The following is a 16,558-nucleotide window of genomic DNA, read 5'->3' on the forward strand; positions in this document are numbered from 1 at the left end:
TGTTTTCCAACATTCTGAAATATCTTCTGAGTAGATTACATGTCAGACGTATCCCTGTTGATAGTATCACATTCATGTCATCGTGCCTCCAGAAGGAGCTCCTGTTAAAACAGAGATTTGGGACTTGAAGCTTGGCAGCGAGAGACAATCATCTATAATACCATCAATCTCGTTTTTCTGTCAATCCTTCTCTTTCTCCCTCCGACCAATCACCAGCCGGATTACGATCAGAAACATATAAACAAGATAACAGGAGCAGAAACACAGGCATACAAAATTACAGCTGTCGACGCGGTCGCTCGCTTCTCTGTCTTTGTGGGAAATTAAGGAGCAAGTTATGGTGAAAAATATTCTGTTTCACTGCAACCAATTTAATGTGACATCTTTTTTTCTCATGTTAGGGATCATTAACCCGCCCTCAAATCTGTGTCGGCCAGCCGTGCCCTCTCCTGACTGGCCCTCTCCAGTCGTTCATCGTCCCTCCTCCTCTTCATCACCTCATCCTTCACCTCTCTACCCCTCTCAAATCTATCACTTCTTTCCCTCTTTTCTCCACTGCTCTCCCTCCATTCTCTCCTTGTCAATGTCTTCTCTCCCAGATGTTAGGAGGGAAGGATTGGCCGTTTGCTGGCCCCAGCCCACAGCATCAGAGAGGAGGGGCATCAGCCAGATGTTGGGTTTCATATTTATAAAGGGTTCATGAATCTGAAGGGAGCAGACAATCACTGACAAGGAGGAGGAAGAGGAGGATTCAGGTGGAAGACTGAGGGAACTTTCTGCCTGCTCTATTTCTGCCTCCGACAGCCACTTTTGGAGCTACATCGTGTCTTTGCTTTCTTTCTCGCTCCCACTCCTCTTCCCCCTCCTCACCCTCCTCCTCCTCCTCCTCTTTCTTGAGTGAGTTTTGGAGCATGTTGTAGCCAGGCGTGATTGGAGGGCGACGCTCCAGGCAGATGTAAATCTAGTGAGGGTTTGCTGGCAGATGGGGAGTGGGGAGGAAACGGGTGAAGGACGTCAAATGAGAAGCCCGTCTCTGTGTCCGAGTGCGCTGCTGCTGCCGTTTAAGGTGGTCTGGGATCTCTGGGAGTGTGATCAGTGTATCGGGAGCCGGGTTCTTGACCTTTCTGCCTTCGAGCCATGTCAAAAGTGCCCAAGACCAAAAATGTCTCCTGGGTGAGTACTGCCTTTCTGGCTTGTAGCTGGGGAGGAGGGGGGGGGGGGCTGTTGGTGGATTATAAGAGTTCAATTTTAGTGCTTTTCATTTCTGTCAGCCTTATCGTCTCGGAAATTCGTTATCTATGACTGTATATTACAAAATACTATGTAGAAAAATACAAATATCAGCCGACAGTGGTTTTTGTCATTCTTACTCAAATCAAAGTACTCTGTAACTCTGATTTGGGCCAAAGGAGCTTGTCTTTTAAACTGAATTTCGGATTGAGGAAACAGAATAGATCAAATCATTGTCTTTGATGGCTCTTTTTGCACATCTGCCTTGAAGTGTCCAACAGCTGTGCGGTCAAATTTATCCTAAAGCCATCTCCGCTGTCCTCCAGCCTGCTTCACACCATCCTACCCAGCCGGTGGAAAACTGAAAGCATTGACAAATGACGTGTGCTGAGGCGGCATGACCGCAGTTTAAAGTTGAATGAAAATAATAACACATTTGGTTTGTGTCCACAATACTAAATTGTGGAGTTTTTTTTTAATTTTTTTGAGGTCAGGACAGACGTGTGGTTTCTAGCTGTGGGGACACAGTGGAGGGCAGAGTGGAGGGTCGAGGTCTGGAGCTTTGCCTGAAATTGTGCGTGCCATCTATCTCTGGCCCAGCAGCCCGGTCCTGCACTATTGGCCCCAGCCTGACAACACACACACACACACTCACACACACACACACACACACACACACACACACACACACACACACACACACACACACACACACACACACACACACACACACACACACACACACACTCCCTGGTTGTAAGAAGCTTAGGGACAGATGTTTGTTTATGTATGTGTGAGAGCACATGTGCACGTGAACACGTGTGGGGGGGGGGGGAGTGGGTGAGGAGCGACATGATAGGCATGTGCTTTATGCGGATGTGTGTTTATGGCTTTGGAAATAATGCAGTAGTAGCAGATATTCACATTAACAAGCCACTTTCAAGTCAAGGCCCATTTACTGCATTTATTTATTTTGGAGCTTTTAACATCGATATCAGTCGATTTGTAGTTAATGTTTAGGACTTTGACTTCCCTGATTGATATCGACTGGAAATTTTGAGCAAACATGGTTTGCCAATGAGGGCCGTGTGACATTCGTAGAAATAAGAAAACCTCCAGTGAGTTTTGCTTTTTCGTTGAAGAGTATCAAGCTAAAAAAAAAATTATATTTCTTCACGTAAATCAAATTTGTCTCAACGTGTTTGTACCAGGGATATGGCAGTTACAGAAATCCAATATAGAGTCAACTCTTTTTTGTTTTTGTTTTTTGCTTAAAAGTTTTTCTAAAAGCATCATCTATGTCCTTCATTTAGAAAAAAATATATTGTTTTTTTTTGTTTTTTTCCTCTTAAAAACAAGTTAACAACCTTCTCTTGAACATTACAGAGAATAAATATTTATTGTTTATGGCTGCTCATGTTGCCCAATGGGTTTTCCCCCTTTACGGCCCAAATCTGGTCGGAAAGAAGAAATAACTTGGCTCAGGTTTAATATGAATGGCCTTAGTCCGGGTGCTGAAACTGAACCAGTATCTTGCCCACATTTAGGTCAGCACACATGGTCCTCAGTTGATGGCTAAATTTACCTAAACCCAAACTGGCCCAAATTAACACACCCAAAAACCTAGCCAGATCTGGCAACCATTACTGGGCCGGAGCTGGCCCACTAAAAGTGAGCCGCAGCCGGAACACAACAGAGTGTGCTGACATTTAGCCTCGATCAGCCTGATTCAGGCAGCTACCTGAGAGGTGCCACTTTTTTCTAATACTGAAGGCAGAAATATTTTTGGTGTTGTTTTTGTGTACTTCTCCAACCACCAAACGGTGCGACTTTGTTTTTGGGTAATTTGGAGTGAAGACAAGGTCAAGGGTCGAGATCAGCGACAGGTTTTACTGAATGGAAAGGAGGCAAACCATTTTGCCTTCTGTTTGTTTGTTTTGCACTTTTGCGGAAGACTTTCTGGACAGTAGTAACAAAGTTAAAAATAAGAAAATGGTGAGCTGGATTGAACCGTTGTGCTTAGAGGGAAGGATTGACTCTGTTTGCGTGTTTTGTTGGCACTTGAGGTGAGTTTCTTCTTGCTGGAGGAGATTTAAAGTGTCATGAATCAGAAGCCCTAAATCTGGTTCAATCCCAGATCAAAGGTTAAATGTTTGAACCTCAGCAAACTGTTTATCCTTCCTTCATTCTCTGACACAGCTGGTATAATCATAGCGGTCCGACCTCTGGCGCTGATGTCTGACCACAGATATTGATAAGGACATGCACAGAGTCTGTGTGCAGCCTATGTGTGTGTGTGTGTGTGTGCACGCAGCTGTGCGTACTAAAGGTCCAGATGTGTGTCTGACCCAGAGGTCAGAGGTCACAGCCCGGCCCAGCTGACCACAGCCCTGCGTTTTCTTTCCCATTCTCAGTTATGTAACCCTCTCATCTGTGTCCCTCGGCTCCCAAAGCTCTCCCTGGGGATTTTGGTACCTCATCGTATCTGCCCATCTGAAATGCTGAATGGTAAGAATTTGCATAGAACGTAACTATAAGCATGGACGTATTTTAAGCAAAACACTTAATAAGTATAATAACCACGAGTAAAAGGCGTATTGTGCACAATGTCTCCTTTCAGAGTTGTTATGCGCCAGTAAGCACTATGTTTACGGGGCAGTTAACAAGTCACAGAAAACATTTTCTCTCCTCCCCTTCATGGTAACATTGATTCATGTTATATTTGTCAAGTTTTGTGATATCGGCCCACAGGCCTGTGTGATCAGTTTTCGTTTCTACTTTTTCCTCCAATTTCTTTGAGAATTTAATAATGATACTTTCGACAAATATTATGTCCTTACATTATGTTCTAAATATATTTTTTTCTACCCTGTCATGTAATTCTGATGGACAAGAAATCTAGCTCTTTTTTTAGCTAATAAAAAGACACATTTTAAGATACATGTAAGCTATTTATTCCACAACTAGCAAAATAAAGTTTAACGTATGCAATTTGTGTGTGTATAGATATAAAAAGTAAAGTCTGCATAGTTACAGATTAAAATATTTTTTGTTTTTAATTATATTGCTGATTATGTCAAGTCTATTTAAACTAACAGTCTGATATTGTCTGCTCTGGGGCCGTTAATGTATATCCATTGACTATATATATAACATTAGCGCTTGTTTAGCACATAAAAACTTGATCTTCAGAATAATAACAAAATATAAAAGCTATTAAAGGGACACAGAGGATGATATAATATTTCACTGTAATTAAAAGTGACACAAAGTCAAAATTTTTAGCTGTACCTCTTTAACTACAGTATTTGAGTACGTTTTCACCAATCTTGAGTCTTGCTTGTGACCCTTCATCAGATGTTTTTTTTTTTTTTTTTTTTAGGATTAGACGCCAGTAGAGGTGAAAGATTCCAGTATATCACAAAATATAAAAAAAATAATACGCCTTTAATTATCTTGTGACGCTTAACAATTATCCTGATACCCTTAGAAAAAAAAGACTGTCGTTAAATGATCCTTTGTGTTGTTGAGATCCACACGGTGTGGGGGTAACGTCAGGATACAAGAGGCAGCCTGTGTGTGGTTACTTCCTACGGTGTTTTCGAAGAGACTGAACCAATGTGGTGAAAGAATCTGATGGTCACGCTCTCTGGATGATGAACGCTGAGTTTGTCTGTAATTCTGTGCTGTAAACCGGCCGCACAGAGGAATTATGAACTGCTCGCTTTTTAATTTCATCATTCTATTTTGGAGCCAGGCCATTATGATACTCCCATTTGTGCAGCCAAAACCCCAGGAAGTTGTTTGGATGCACGCACACGCGCACGCACACACACACACACACACACACACACACTAATCAGGCATCACACGCGCAGAGGACGGACTCTGGTTAACAACACAAATGAGACATTCCTCACTTTGCGTAATTTGGGACCAGTGGAGCGCGCGGGGCGGGTTGGACACCTCTTTGGTGTGGTCGGTGCTTGAGGTCAGACTGAGCGGTGTGCGGCGCAACAGATGCCGCACCGAGAAATAAGCCTTTAATACCCGCTAGGACTCGGGAAAGGGTGACTACACTCAACTCACATACGGACTTAAGTGAAACCCCTCACGCAACTCATCCTGTCTCCGGCGGATTCGCGGCTCCTCGGGAGAAATCTCACCTTTACGCACAAAACGGCGCTTAAAGTGCGGCATTTCTGTCGCACTTAACGGCAATCCTCGGACATATATCCACCTGAGGTTTTTAGAGGTAAACCGAGTCTCGTGGCATGCTTATCCATGCCTCATTTACCAGAGCCAGGTGAACGGTAATTTGAACTGGTCGTTACAGTCGTTGGATAACGCTCGTGGACACCCTTAACCACAATGCCGCCCAAAAAGAAGGTAAAATAGTCGATATTCTTGTGTTTGTGTGTGTGTGTGTGTGTGTGTGTGTGTGTGTGTGTGTGTGTGTGTTTGTTTCTGCGTTTCTGCGCGCATGTGTGTGTGTTTGTACTGAACAGGAAGGGTATGAGAATACACCATCTGTTACACTGGGCGTTAATCCTTGTGAGGCCTTTCCACATCATTGCACTCCCTATAATAGTCACAATGCGCAGGGCAGATAGAGATGCATATCTACATGCTTGTATCATGTCATGTGTCCTGCTGAATAACAGCCTTCAGAGAGGGTTGCATAACCAGTGGGCTGTGATTATCAGATGGATTAAATCTCTTTTTTTGTTGTTGCTTTTTTTACTCTCACTTCTGACTCTTAGAATTGCAGTAAACTCGGTGTGATATTGCAGACGACCTGAATTTTACATATCTGGTTATATTTCCACTTTATATGTAATATAAAGTGGAGATTAACAGTAGTGTATGTAGTTTCGTTTGCACATGCTGTGCTGTTGATAGGCATGGTGTCTGATTTCCTGATGACACTTGTTTTTTTTTGTAGTGTTTTAGTAACCTATTCACATCATCTGCTTTGAAAAAGAATTTCACATACAGCTGGAAACCCAATATTTAAGCTACAGGCAGTAACTCTGAGAACAGTTTTCTGTCAGTGAGGAAACCAAACCCCAGTTTGGACTGTTTAGGTACCATTATATTCAAGTCACAGAGCTAAACATCCACCTGTCAATCTTTATAAAAAGCCAGAGGATGATGTAACAGTACTTACTACTGTTATGGAGGTATTCCCAGAAGAATCATCTTTGAACAAACTGGATGAAAGAAACAATTAAGTTCTTAATCCACACAAAGAACTTCTGGAAATAAACAAATACCCTTTCTAAAATTTGGATATGAACCAAAATTTGAAGGTTTCATCATCCCTCGTATCTGTTATGTGGTATTGTCGTATATTTTCATGAAGCGATGTGCTGTTATTTTTCTTGTGTGAATCCAAACAAGCAAGGACTTGGAAAAGAATTAAAAAAAACAATCTTGCACTATTGACAGTTTTCACTCTAAATATGTTTTAAAGCAGCCGTAAGAACTTTTTTTTTTTATTTATTTTGAAGTCTTTCAGCTCATTGTTTCCAGCCCATGCAACTTCACTATTTTGGTTTATTCTCACCGCTTTTGGTGAAAAGGCTCTAAAGTTGCACTGTGTTGCTACCTGGCCAGCGTCAAAGTTAGAGAGAAGGTAGTGGGCATAGAGACAGAGAGAGAGAAAAATATTTCTCTCAGGAGTTGGTGGACTCAAAACAGCTAAAGTGAATATTTGATTACATTCACCAAGCTGAATAGAAATAGAGCTTCAAATGAGAACTACTTTTGCTCTGTATCTGCAGGATTTGTAAATAAGCAATGGTTGCTAACACTTAGCCATAGTAACTAAAGGTCATATGTTTATAGCTTTTGTCAGCTGCTTGCAAGTGACCAAAAAATTTTTTATTGCATGTTTAGGGATTCTTGAACTTCAGAACAGAACAGTGTTAAATGGTGTTAAATCATTCTTCTGATGATCTTCAAAGATGATCTATTATTTAGAAAAACAATCCACTAAGTCTGTGACTGATATATAATGATAGCACATCAGAGGCAGAAACAGAGGTAGAGGAATCCTGACAGTCATTGGATGGCCTACTGTCTTGGATTGCAGTGTGCTGGCTAGTGCTGCCCCACTACTTGTTACCTAGAATAGGAAAAGCCTCTTAGTAGTTGTTACTGGGGCATTACATGCAGATACCTGCTCCCCTTTCCGGCAGGAAGTGGAGCAATAAGGCATTGGCGCTGTCTGGAAAGTTCCAGAGGAACTCTCGGTATCGGTTTCCTTTGCGATTACGACTGTTTCCAAGTTTACAATCAAATTTTTTTTCCCCCACTCTGTATCCGTCTTTTTTTTTGTGTATTTATCCTGACAACATGCTTCTCTTCTCACACAGCAGAAGAGTGACAGGCCGTTCCAGTGATAGTGGTGTTTCAATAATTGTGTAATAAGTGAGAAATGATCGTAACAGCAATGGCTGGCAAAAGGATTTTTCATAATCCCCACACACGCACACATCCCTCCTTATACAAATTCTAATCACGTTGCATCATAACCCTGTACAGCGCCGAAGACCAGGGAGACTTCTATAGATGAAATGTATCTATTACAGGAGCCAAGCAAGGCAGGCATTAAGTCAGATAGATCAAATTAATGCAGCTATTGTATCGCTATCTGATGACTGTCGGGGAGTGTGAGCACATGCAGGCCAAGCAGCAGTGTTGGCGGTCTGTGAGGAGTTTGCGTTTGTCTCTCTGTCTCTAAATCCTGGATTGACGCATGCTATCTTAATCTCTTTACTCAGAGACAATCATGACCCAGAGAGAGAGAGAGAGGGAGAGAGAGAAGGATCCAAATACACATTGGTTTTTCCCTCTGCACAGATTTTTTCCTATTTAGTTTTTGGTGCATTGATTTTCTTTGAGGGAAATGTCTTTTTTTTCCCCCCTTTGTGATATTCCTTCACAAATGAGTAGTCGTTAACTGCAAAATGAAGATGAAATGGGAATGTAATGTGAAGGAATTGATGTTACTCTTGTGTCATTACGTTAACATTCAGGTTATAAATGAAGTAAGGAATCAAAGAGGAGTTTTTTTTTTTACCCCGGCCCTGTTGTCTAGTCATATTTTAGAAACCATAACTAAGCACAGTGGACCAATGAAACTGTTGATTTTGAGACAAATCATTTGGCTATCTATTATGACTTCAATCTTTGTTTGAATATTTTGCTAATAATACAGTAGTTTGGGGCGATGTCAGAATACCAATACCCTACCAAGCTACAACCCCTCCATCATAAGTCAGATAAACCAGTGTATTTTGTAAGTTTTTAAGTGTTGACCTTGAAATTCATTCTGTGTTGGACTTTTTCTTTGTTTATGTCCTGTTACAATTACCTACTTCCACATTTCATCTCAAATTATAATTTCCAATTCCCTTTTCTCTTTGTTGTCCAATAACTCAGACTCAGCTTTGTACGGTTGTTCAAGGTTGTTGTTGTGCGTTCAGGCAGCTGCGAATTGGGAAAGTTCCGATTTAAGAACATCAGGCTTCCAAGCTGAGACCGTTCACAAACAGGCAACATGACCGACCCCAGAAAATCTGCTCTGTTTCTTCTGTAAGAATACTAAAAAGTGTCAAACTACCTCGTCATCATGCGTATAATCCAACACACAGAGAGGAAACGGAGCTTAGAGTGTCGATATTATTTGTACACTTGATTTCTACACTTTCCACGCGATTTACTGAGGTTTTTAACAGGTAACACAGCTGGCAAACAAAGAAGGCTAGGCGAACCATCTGGCTGTTTTACCAGCCGAGTAGCCTGCAATCCTACTTTTCACAATAAATGCTGACGATGTCAAACGACTTCAAACTTTCTTCTCAGAGCTCTCAAAAACCTCCCACTTTCCGATTGGTATTCTCCCAGTTCAACAGGCGTTAGTGTTCGTGCATCCAAACAATTAGGTAAATCTAACCTTGTTTCACCAAGTATGTAAACTAAGAAGCTAAAAAAGAACAAAATCATCCTCGCGTACTTTTTGTTGTCTTATCACACTCAAAATACTAGGAGGAACAAGGTCTGCATGGCAGTACAAGAAAAACCTTTCTTTGTTCCCATGTCCTCTATGTGGACATCAACAGATTGCCTGGGAACTGTTAGCTTTTGCACGTTTTAGTACAATATGTAGCCTCCAAGTGCATTTTTAAATTTCCTTGTATGAGGTTCCCGATTCATATAATTCAGCTTGAAACCTGAAAAAGTCAGCTAGACATGCCATAACTAGCACATGAAGCTATAGCTGTGTAAATTATGTAGCAATAGATAGTTTACGCAATTGACAGCTAGAAATAAGAACTCTGCTTTTGTCTTCCTGTCTAAAATCAAGGAATCATTGATTAAAAAATGACTGATAACTTTAAGTGGTACATATACCACAGTTATCAATGTTGAACCGCAAATGTGTGTGTATTGGAGAGTGGGAGGTGTAGCAACAGTAACAAAGGGGGACGTTGGTCATCAACCTGTCGGTGAATTGAAGCAGTTTCCACCTTAAACACTAAGTGGTGACATCAGTAATAATCATAAAACCCATATTATTATACTGTAAAACCTAAATTACATTTAGTTGGGTAGCGATTCGCTGCCTCTTTGGATCTATAATTGGAGCTCTAAAGGGTTGTGATGCAGCCTCAAACTCTACAGACGGAGACTCGTGCCAAAGTAAAGGTGGCGATGCCAGCCCGGCCATATCTGCTCTATGGTGGCATCGGGCAGAGGGCATGGAGCCAGTCTCCTTCAGACAGATGATGCAAAGCAGCTGATTAGACAGGGCTGGGAGAAAACTGGATTGGAACACACGCTGCATGCAGATGAACTGTTAATGACCAAGAGACAGAGCAGCGAAGAAATCCTCCCAATATATACAGAATAACACATCAAATTATATGACCAGCAGATTAACTGTGCAAGGTTTGGTGTCATCAGATAAAATGTCACAATTCCTCAGCTGCAGAAGGAACCAATAAAAGAAAATATTTATGGGTGAGAGATGAGAAATGTTTGTCTGAGTACCTGGGCTCGGTGCCAGCTGCTCATGGGTGGGCCGACAGGAAATTAGTCGCAATTAGATTAGTGACCTGCTCCACAGACAACAATGAACCTCGGTGAAGGGTGTTTGGAGAAGCAGTCTCTGTTTTTGGTTCATGGCTCTCAATTCATCAGCAAGGGTTTTAATGAGTCACCAGTCTGCTCCCCAACAATGGATCTACACATGTCCAGATATGAGTAAACACATTATATTTTGTATCTTTTGTTTTCAAGATAAAAAAAAATGATGACATCTGTCAAAGAGGACAAACTTACCAACAGGTTCTACTTTCATATTCTGTCAGCCAAAAGCAGCAGATATGCTGCAGTAAAAATAAATGTTTGTTCCAGCTCTCAAACTCAGATTCAGATCCATGTCAGCGGGTAGAGCAGCAGTACTTGTGATCAAAATTGCGGAAACTAACATAGGCTGCTAAGTCTATTAGACTTGTGAAAGGAAGAAGTGATTTTGGTGTAGATGGTTCTTGAAATAAAAGTTATGCTCATTACTGCATGAAGGTGGAGGCTGGCTGAATCTCTTCTCTGTATGTCCCTTGGAACATTTATGCAGGATTTATGGTGTTTTCCTGTGTGAGCACAGAGCAACAGCAAACCCACTATCGACTCGTACAAACACTGCGCAGACAGGATGGGTATGTGATAGTATTTGAAACGTGACACATCTGTAATGACATGCTGAATAGAATAAGTAGTAATCAGCCCTTACTTGTAGATTTCCTGTGTTGTCAGATCTTTTTTTTAAATTTTTTTTTTTAAAGCAGACTTTGTTGTAATTCTAAAAGTCCTTGATCGTTTGTATTAGATTTATCCTGAACTACTGTAATTATGTACACCCTGATTTCAAGTTTAAGTTTCAACGTTTCACAGTGTAATATTTGTTTCTTGTAAACATCTTTATATCCCTGCATTTGGATTTATGTACTTACCAACCTGAGACCAAAGTTACCCCTAAAATCCTGGCAGATTAACCTGTTTGGCAGGGCAGTAGATGGTGATGGTGTTTCAGCATAATCAATTGCCGGACTTTAAAGGTCGCTACAGTTTGGTTCAATTACAAGATACTTAACGGCCACTGAGTGCATCACTGACCTGCTTGAGCTGCTGTGTGTTGATGTGGAAAGTTTTAACCCTAGATCTCTTTTTGGTGGTACAAAAGATACATACTGTAGATACCGGCAGCACCCGGGAGCAGTCGACAAGACGCAGTAAAATGCACGGAATAGTAGCAAGGATGAGCAAGGATGCATATATTCATACACATTATGACAGAATAGGTAATAGGTCTTACCGATGACTTCCAGACCAAAGAGTGTTTCAGCGCCCTCTATTGGACCAGCACGTCCTTATACCGAAACGGCAGTAGTAGGACAGTATTAGCGGCTAGTGTACCGGACTTTCGTCATCATGGTAACAATAATAAACACGTGATTAACGTTGTGAAATGCTCACAGTTTGGTCAAAATTATTATTTTTTTTACAATGAACTCACGTACATTATGACGTTTTCACACTGGACACAGTGTTCTCGGTGAAATGCTACATGAATTAATTTGCGTCCAAAAGTTAAAACACTGCTCACCCCTTCACGGACTTTGTCACTACTTATTCTATGTAACCTGACATGCTCTTTTGCTCCCGTGACAATTACTACGGCCACCGGAGGTCACAATGAACATAAATGTGGGTCATATTAAGCTGGCTGCAGGACCACGGCCGTGTTTTTAGGAAAGGACGATCTGCCATCTCTGAATGCAAACAGAATGGCACTGCCCCCTCAAGCAGACACGCACACATCCACTTCCTGTGGTCTGCCCACCCTTCATCTAGACCCCGCTCTCTTCAGTCACTGTGGAGTTACATTTTCACTCATTGTCCATCTCACCACTTCTACTTCCACGTGGACTCCTTAGATTTTGTACTGATGACGGATGAGAGTCTGAGCTGTGTGAGAAGCATTCACGTCCACTGTAGGGTAAGGCAGCTGCTGCTGGTGTGTTTTTAGATCGTCTTCCCTCCTTGTCCTCTCCTGGCCATTTACGCATGCACGTGTTTACTTGTGAATGTGTGCACACTTTGTATGCCTACTGCTTTATGTTCCCGACCACCGGCATGAATGAAATGACAGTTTTACCGTTGGACGTTTGATGTTTTCAGCTGTGAGACATACAGTAGCAGTCGTGTGCCGTCTGCGCTTCGAAGCTGACCTAATTATACTGACATCTTTTATGGAGGTCCGTCAACTCAGAGGCTGCGCTATGGATCTCCCATTGATTTTAATGCACTGCTCTATTACTACAAATGTCTTTATTTAGCCTGTGAGGATGTAGTGGATTTGTAGTCGTACTGGAGGTGTGGAGGAGGATGATTTTTTTTTTTTTTTTCTTATGTCTATGTCTCTGAGGAACATGGCATACAAATAATAGAGGTAGAACTATTTTCCTCAGTGGGAGTCATTTATGCTTAGGTGGCATATTTCTCCCGATGGTTGCCATGGCAACGTCTCCCCATTTTTGTGAATGAGTGTGCAGCGGGGGTGGTATATTTAGAGACACTGTCTGTTACAAGGGGATAATTGGTGCTAAGCCAACCATATTGTGAAGAGCAGGGGATGGAAGGAATCTTAAATTTACGTGGATAGGGTTATTTATTTTTCTTTGAGGTCACAGAAACTGTGTACCATTTTTTACTCCTGTGAGGAGGCATTTTGTGATTCATCACTGTCCCAGCTTCACTGTTTTTTATTATTGAGGCTATTAAACGATCAAATTCATGGTTTTTTTTTACAACACAAGTCTGATATTTTTGCGGTTTTGACTGCAAACTGATTCCTGTTTATGATATTTTATTTTACAGAGCTGATTACTGTGATCATTGAATTAATCAAGGTACGCTGCCTTATAATGGAGACCCATTGGACAAGTGGTCTAACTCTCAGCCACACAGGTTGTAAACAAATAGCTGAGCTTAACCACCCGAACACTTTTTTTGTGTTTGTTTTGAGCATAAATCTCACTTTTACTTTAAGGATTGTTCAGATCAGCTGTATAGTCTGAAATTTATCAGTAAAAGTTTTCTTTGTTTCATGTTTGCACTCAACAGTCTTCTGTATTGTTCAGGCCCACTCACGTAAAGCATTTGGACAGCTGCTATATGTATCTTATTTGATAAGACTAAGTAAGCTATCATTGCACTCAATTGGAGTTTTGAATCAGGGGTTAACGTAAATTCACTTCTCTCCCAGTGATTTTAGTCCAGTGTGAAGACCTGCTTGCTTACTTTGGTAAGTTTACCTGTGTAGAGTTCATATCAGGTACAGCAGCTGAAGATATATTTGAATGAAAACCTCAGTAAACAGCAATTTGTCCTCACAACATTTTGTCATGCAAGGCTTCCTAAGCAGGAGTCGCACGTTATTTTGCACCCATGATAACCACAACAATCACAAACTGTAGCCCTGTGATAGTGGTCTATTTATGGCTACAAACAGACTTGATTTTCACTCCCCCCCCACCTAATTGATACTTAAAATGAAGAAAGATCCATGCAGATGTATTTCTTTCTCAAATCTATTTATGAATTAGGTTGGAAACACTTGAATGAACCACTTGCAGTATCTTTAATGTTGATGTGAGACTGTATCTCAGCTTTACTTTTAAGACTTGGTCCAGAGTTCGGTTTGTCCTCTGGGGAATCGCAGTGCTCCAGGCCGGCCAGCTGGCTCCTGGTGACTCGATGGCTTTGATTATTTCAGTTTACGGATGGACTCCATCTCCCCAATCAGGTGCTCCATTCCTAATGTACTCCCCTGGCGCATGTCGAAAGAGCTGTGTAAACGCTTTTGAACGGGAAAGGAGTCACCTTCAGGTAGCCCACGAGAGAACGTTGCTTTACTTGTTTGCATCATCCTTGTCCTCTACCTTCCTTTGCTCACCATATAAGACATGTAATCACGGTAATGGGCCGGGATGGCTCACCAACACGGAGAGAAAGAGGGAAGAAAACAGAAGGAGGAAGGAAGTGGGGTTGATGAAGAGATGGAGGGATCAATGACGAAAAGGTGAAGAGAGTTAACATCAAAGAATTAATTAAAGAAATTCAATTTAGAGGGGCTGTATTAGACGGTTTTAAAAAGGAATTGAGAGCGCAGTTTCATGTAACTGTTCTGAGATTTAAATTTAACAAAAGATGCTCTGTTGAAAGGGATGCAAGTCTCGCAAGTCCTTTCTACATTACATGTCATAGGAGGGCGGGCTGCCCCGCCAACTGGACCCCTATATTTACATGTAGGGAGGCGAGTCCTGACATTAAAGTGGCTATATTTCACTAAAGACGGAAAAACAAAAACAAAAACAAGCCTGCCTTATTACATGATCCAAATCTGCATCAAAACGGGATATTTTCAGCGTGTAGGTGGCCAGCTCAAAGATTGTTGTTTTTGTTTCCCTCAGCAATGGGGAGTTTGAAAACGGAAACCCACACGTAGCAGAAAAGTGGGATCCACAGTCTGGATCCATACATCATTGTGCCACAGACCATAGACATAGCTATCAACTTTGCCTACTCTTAAGCAATAATTTCAAATATGTAAATCATGACCTTTTCATAATATACAGTAAAATAAGACATGACTGTTAAATTCATGACAGTTAAATTCCCGTCAATAATTCATGTAATTTCCCACTTTTTTTTCTCGTCTTCTCCCTGAAGTCACCTGCAGTAGCTCAGCATTCTTTGATAATTCAGCGGGGGCGTTTTGTACTGTTGGCTGGGTGACATTGGCTCGCAGGAGAGGCGGGTGCTGTGCGAACAGATGTCTACACCAGGCATGGGTAAACAAAAACCCATGCCTTGGCATAATTGTGCCCCGGGGAGATTTATTTCCTCCTTCTCTGATTCATCATGTTGAATTCTCTATCTTGACATTGTCCCCTCTGCATCCAACTACCTTTCTACACTGTATTCTCTAATTACTGGCACTCTCGCACCTTGTCAATACATCATGTCCTCGGACTTCTTCTGTCACATTATTTTAGGCCTTTATATCCTGTAAAAGTTTTCTACTTTTTTTTTAATGTGTCTCTCCTTTTTAAAGACATAGTTTTTTAAAATTTGATTTCAGTTTAACTTTCTGAGCTGTAGTCAATTTCTATTTTGCTTTTGTTCCTTACTTATTTTAATTATTTTTACTTGTAACTCATTTTACCATTGTTTCCCTTTGAATTTTGTTTCCCGTGTTTCACTTGTGCTTTTTGAGTATGATATGGATATTGGTAAGCTGTACAACATTTATTTTTTTCTGCTTTTTTCTCTCACTATAGCACCATTTTCCTTACTTGTGTTGTACGAGATATTAACAGCTTTTTATTCCTCTTGAGTAGAAATGCACTTTCCTGTCGGATGGGTTTCTTCCAGTTCAAGTCTGTGAACATGGCTGCAGGAAGACACGTAGTGTTGGTACATTAAGGCTGGTGGGGATCGCAATGTCTGGCCTTCTATCTGATGAATGTCCATGAAACTTTATAAGATTAATATTTCCCAAACAATCACTTCTCATGACTCTGGTGCTCCTATCATGTTTCCACCATGTGGTTTACATCTTTGTTTTTGTGTGAAGATATTTTAATAACTGATGGTCAGGAGACCATTACATTTGATACAACATCCATGGCCCGTTCAGCATGATTTATAATAACTTTGACTTTTCTTCACGTGCCATCATCAGGTCACAATAATAATTGATTCAGTATTTTGGTTTATGACCCAGTGCAAGTGAACATTCCCATCAACCAGCTGATTTTTAAGATTGTGAAATTTGCAAACATCAGCTAATATTTAACAGTTTGTTGTATTCAGATAGAAAGCAAAGTACATTTTGGCCTCTTGTTATTCTCACAAATTTCACCTCAGGTTATTTCATTCAGTCTGTGTTGAGTCACTCCAAACAGCCAATGCTCCCACTGTGCAGACTTTACCTGTAACCAAGCCGGCAACGGATGTACCAACTGTGCCAGGCTGTTTGTGTTCAGCTCATCTTCTGACTGAACTCATGAACTCATCAGAAGCTCTTGCTCTTTTTAATTCCCTCCGGCCTCTCTCCTTTGTCCTTTTGGTTCCACGCTGCCTGTAGGTGCAGATTTTTCACTTAAATTTAGACTCTTTCAACTTGTGAAAAGGCATCTTTGTGTCATTTTGTGCTACCACAGAATTTCAGTCTGTCTGAAGACAAAGTTAG

At 41.2% G+C, this 16,558-nt stretch overlaps 1 protein-coding gene across 4 annotated transcripts in view; it reads left to right on the plus strand.

Annotated features, from left to right (window-relative positions):
- cacnb2b (calcium channel, voltage-dependent, beta 2b) overlaps positions 1–16,558 on the plus strand; it is a 38,135-nt gene that overhangs the window by 4,649 nt on the left and 16,928 nt on the right. Inside the window, exon 1 of one of the 4 annotated variants that reach the window (XM_069157750.1) lies at positions 1,104–1,173. The exons of 1 other annotated variant lie outside the window; for it this stretch is intronic. In XM_069157750.1, coding sequence (XP_069013851.1) covers positions 1,138–1,173 — 36 coding nt within the window. In that variant the 5' untranslated portion in view covers positions 1,104–1,137. Of the gene's footprint in view, positions 1–1,103; positions 1,174–3,719; positions 3,739–5,125; positions 5,620–16,558 lie in introns of those variants that run through there. 2 more of the 4 variants (XM_069157752.1, XM_069157751.1) reach the window with 2 other exon arrangements.

This window comes from Embiotoca jacksoni, unplaced genomic scaffold (genome assembly GCF_022577435.1).
Source record: "Embiotoca jacksoni isolate LCO1_2020_lvr unplaced genomic scaffold, fEmbJac1.0.p SCAF_22, whole genome shotgun sequence".
Lineage (NCBI taxonomy): Eukaryota > Metazoa > Chordata > Actinopteri > Embiotocidae > Embiotoca > Embiotoca jacksoni.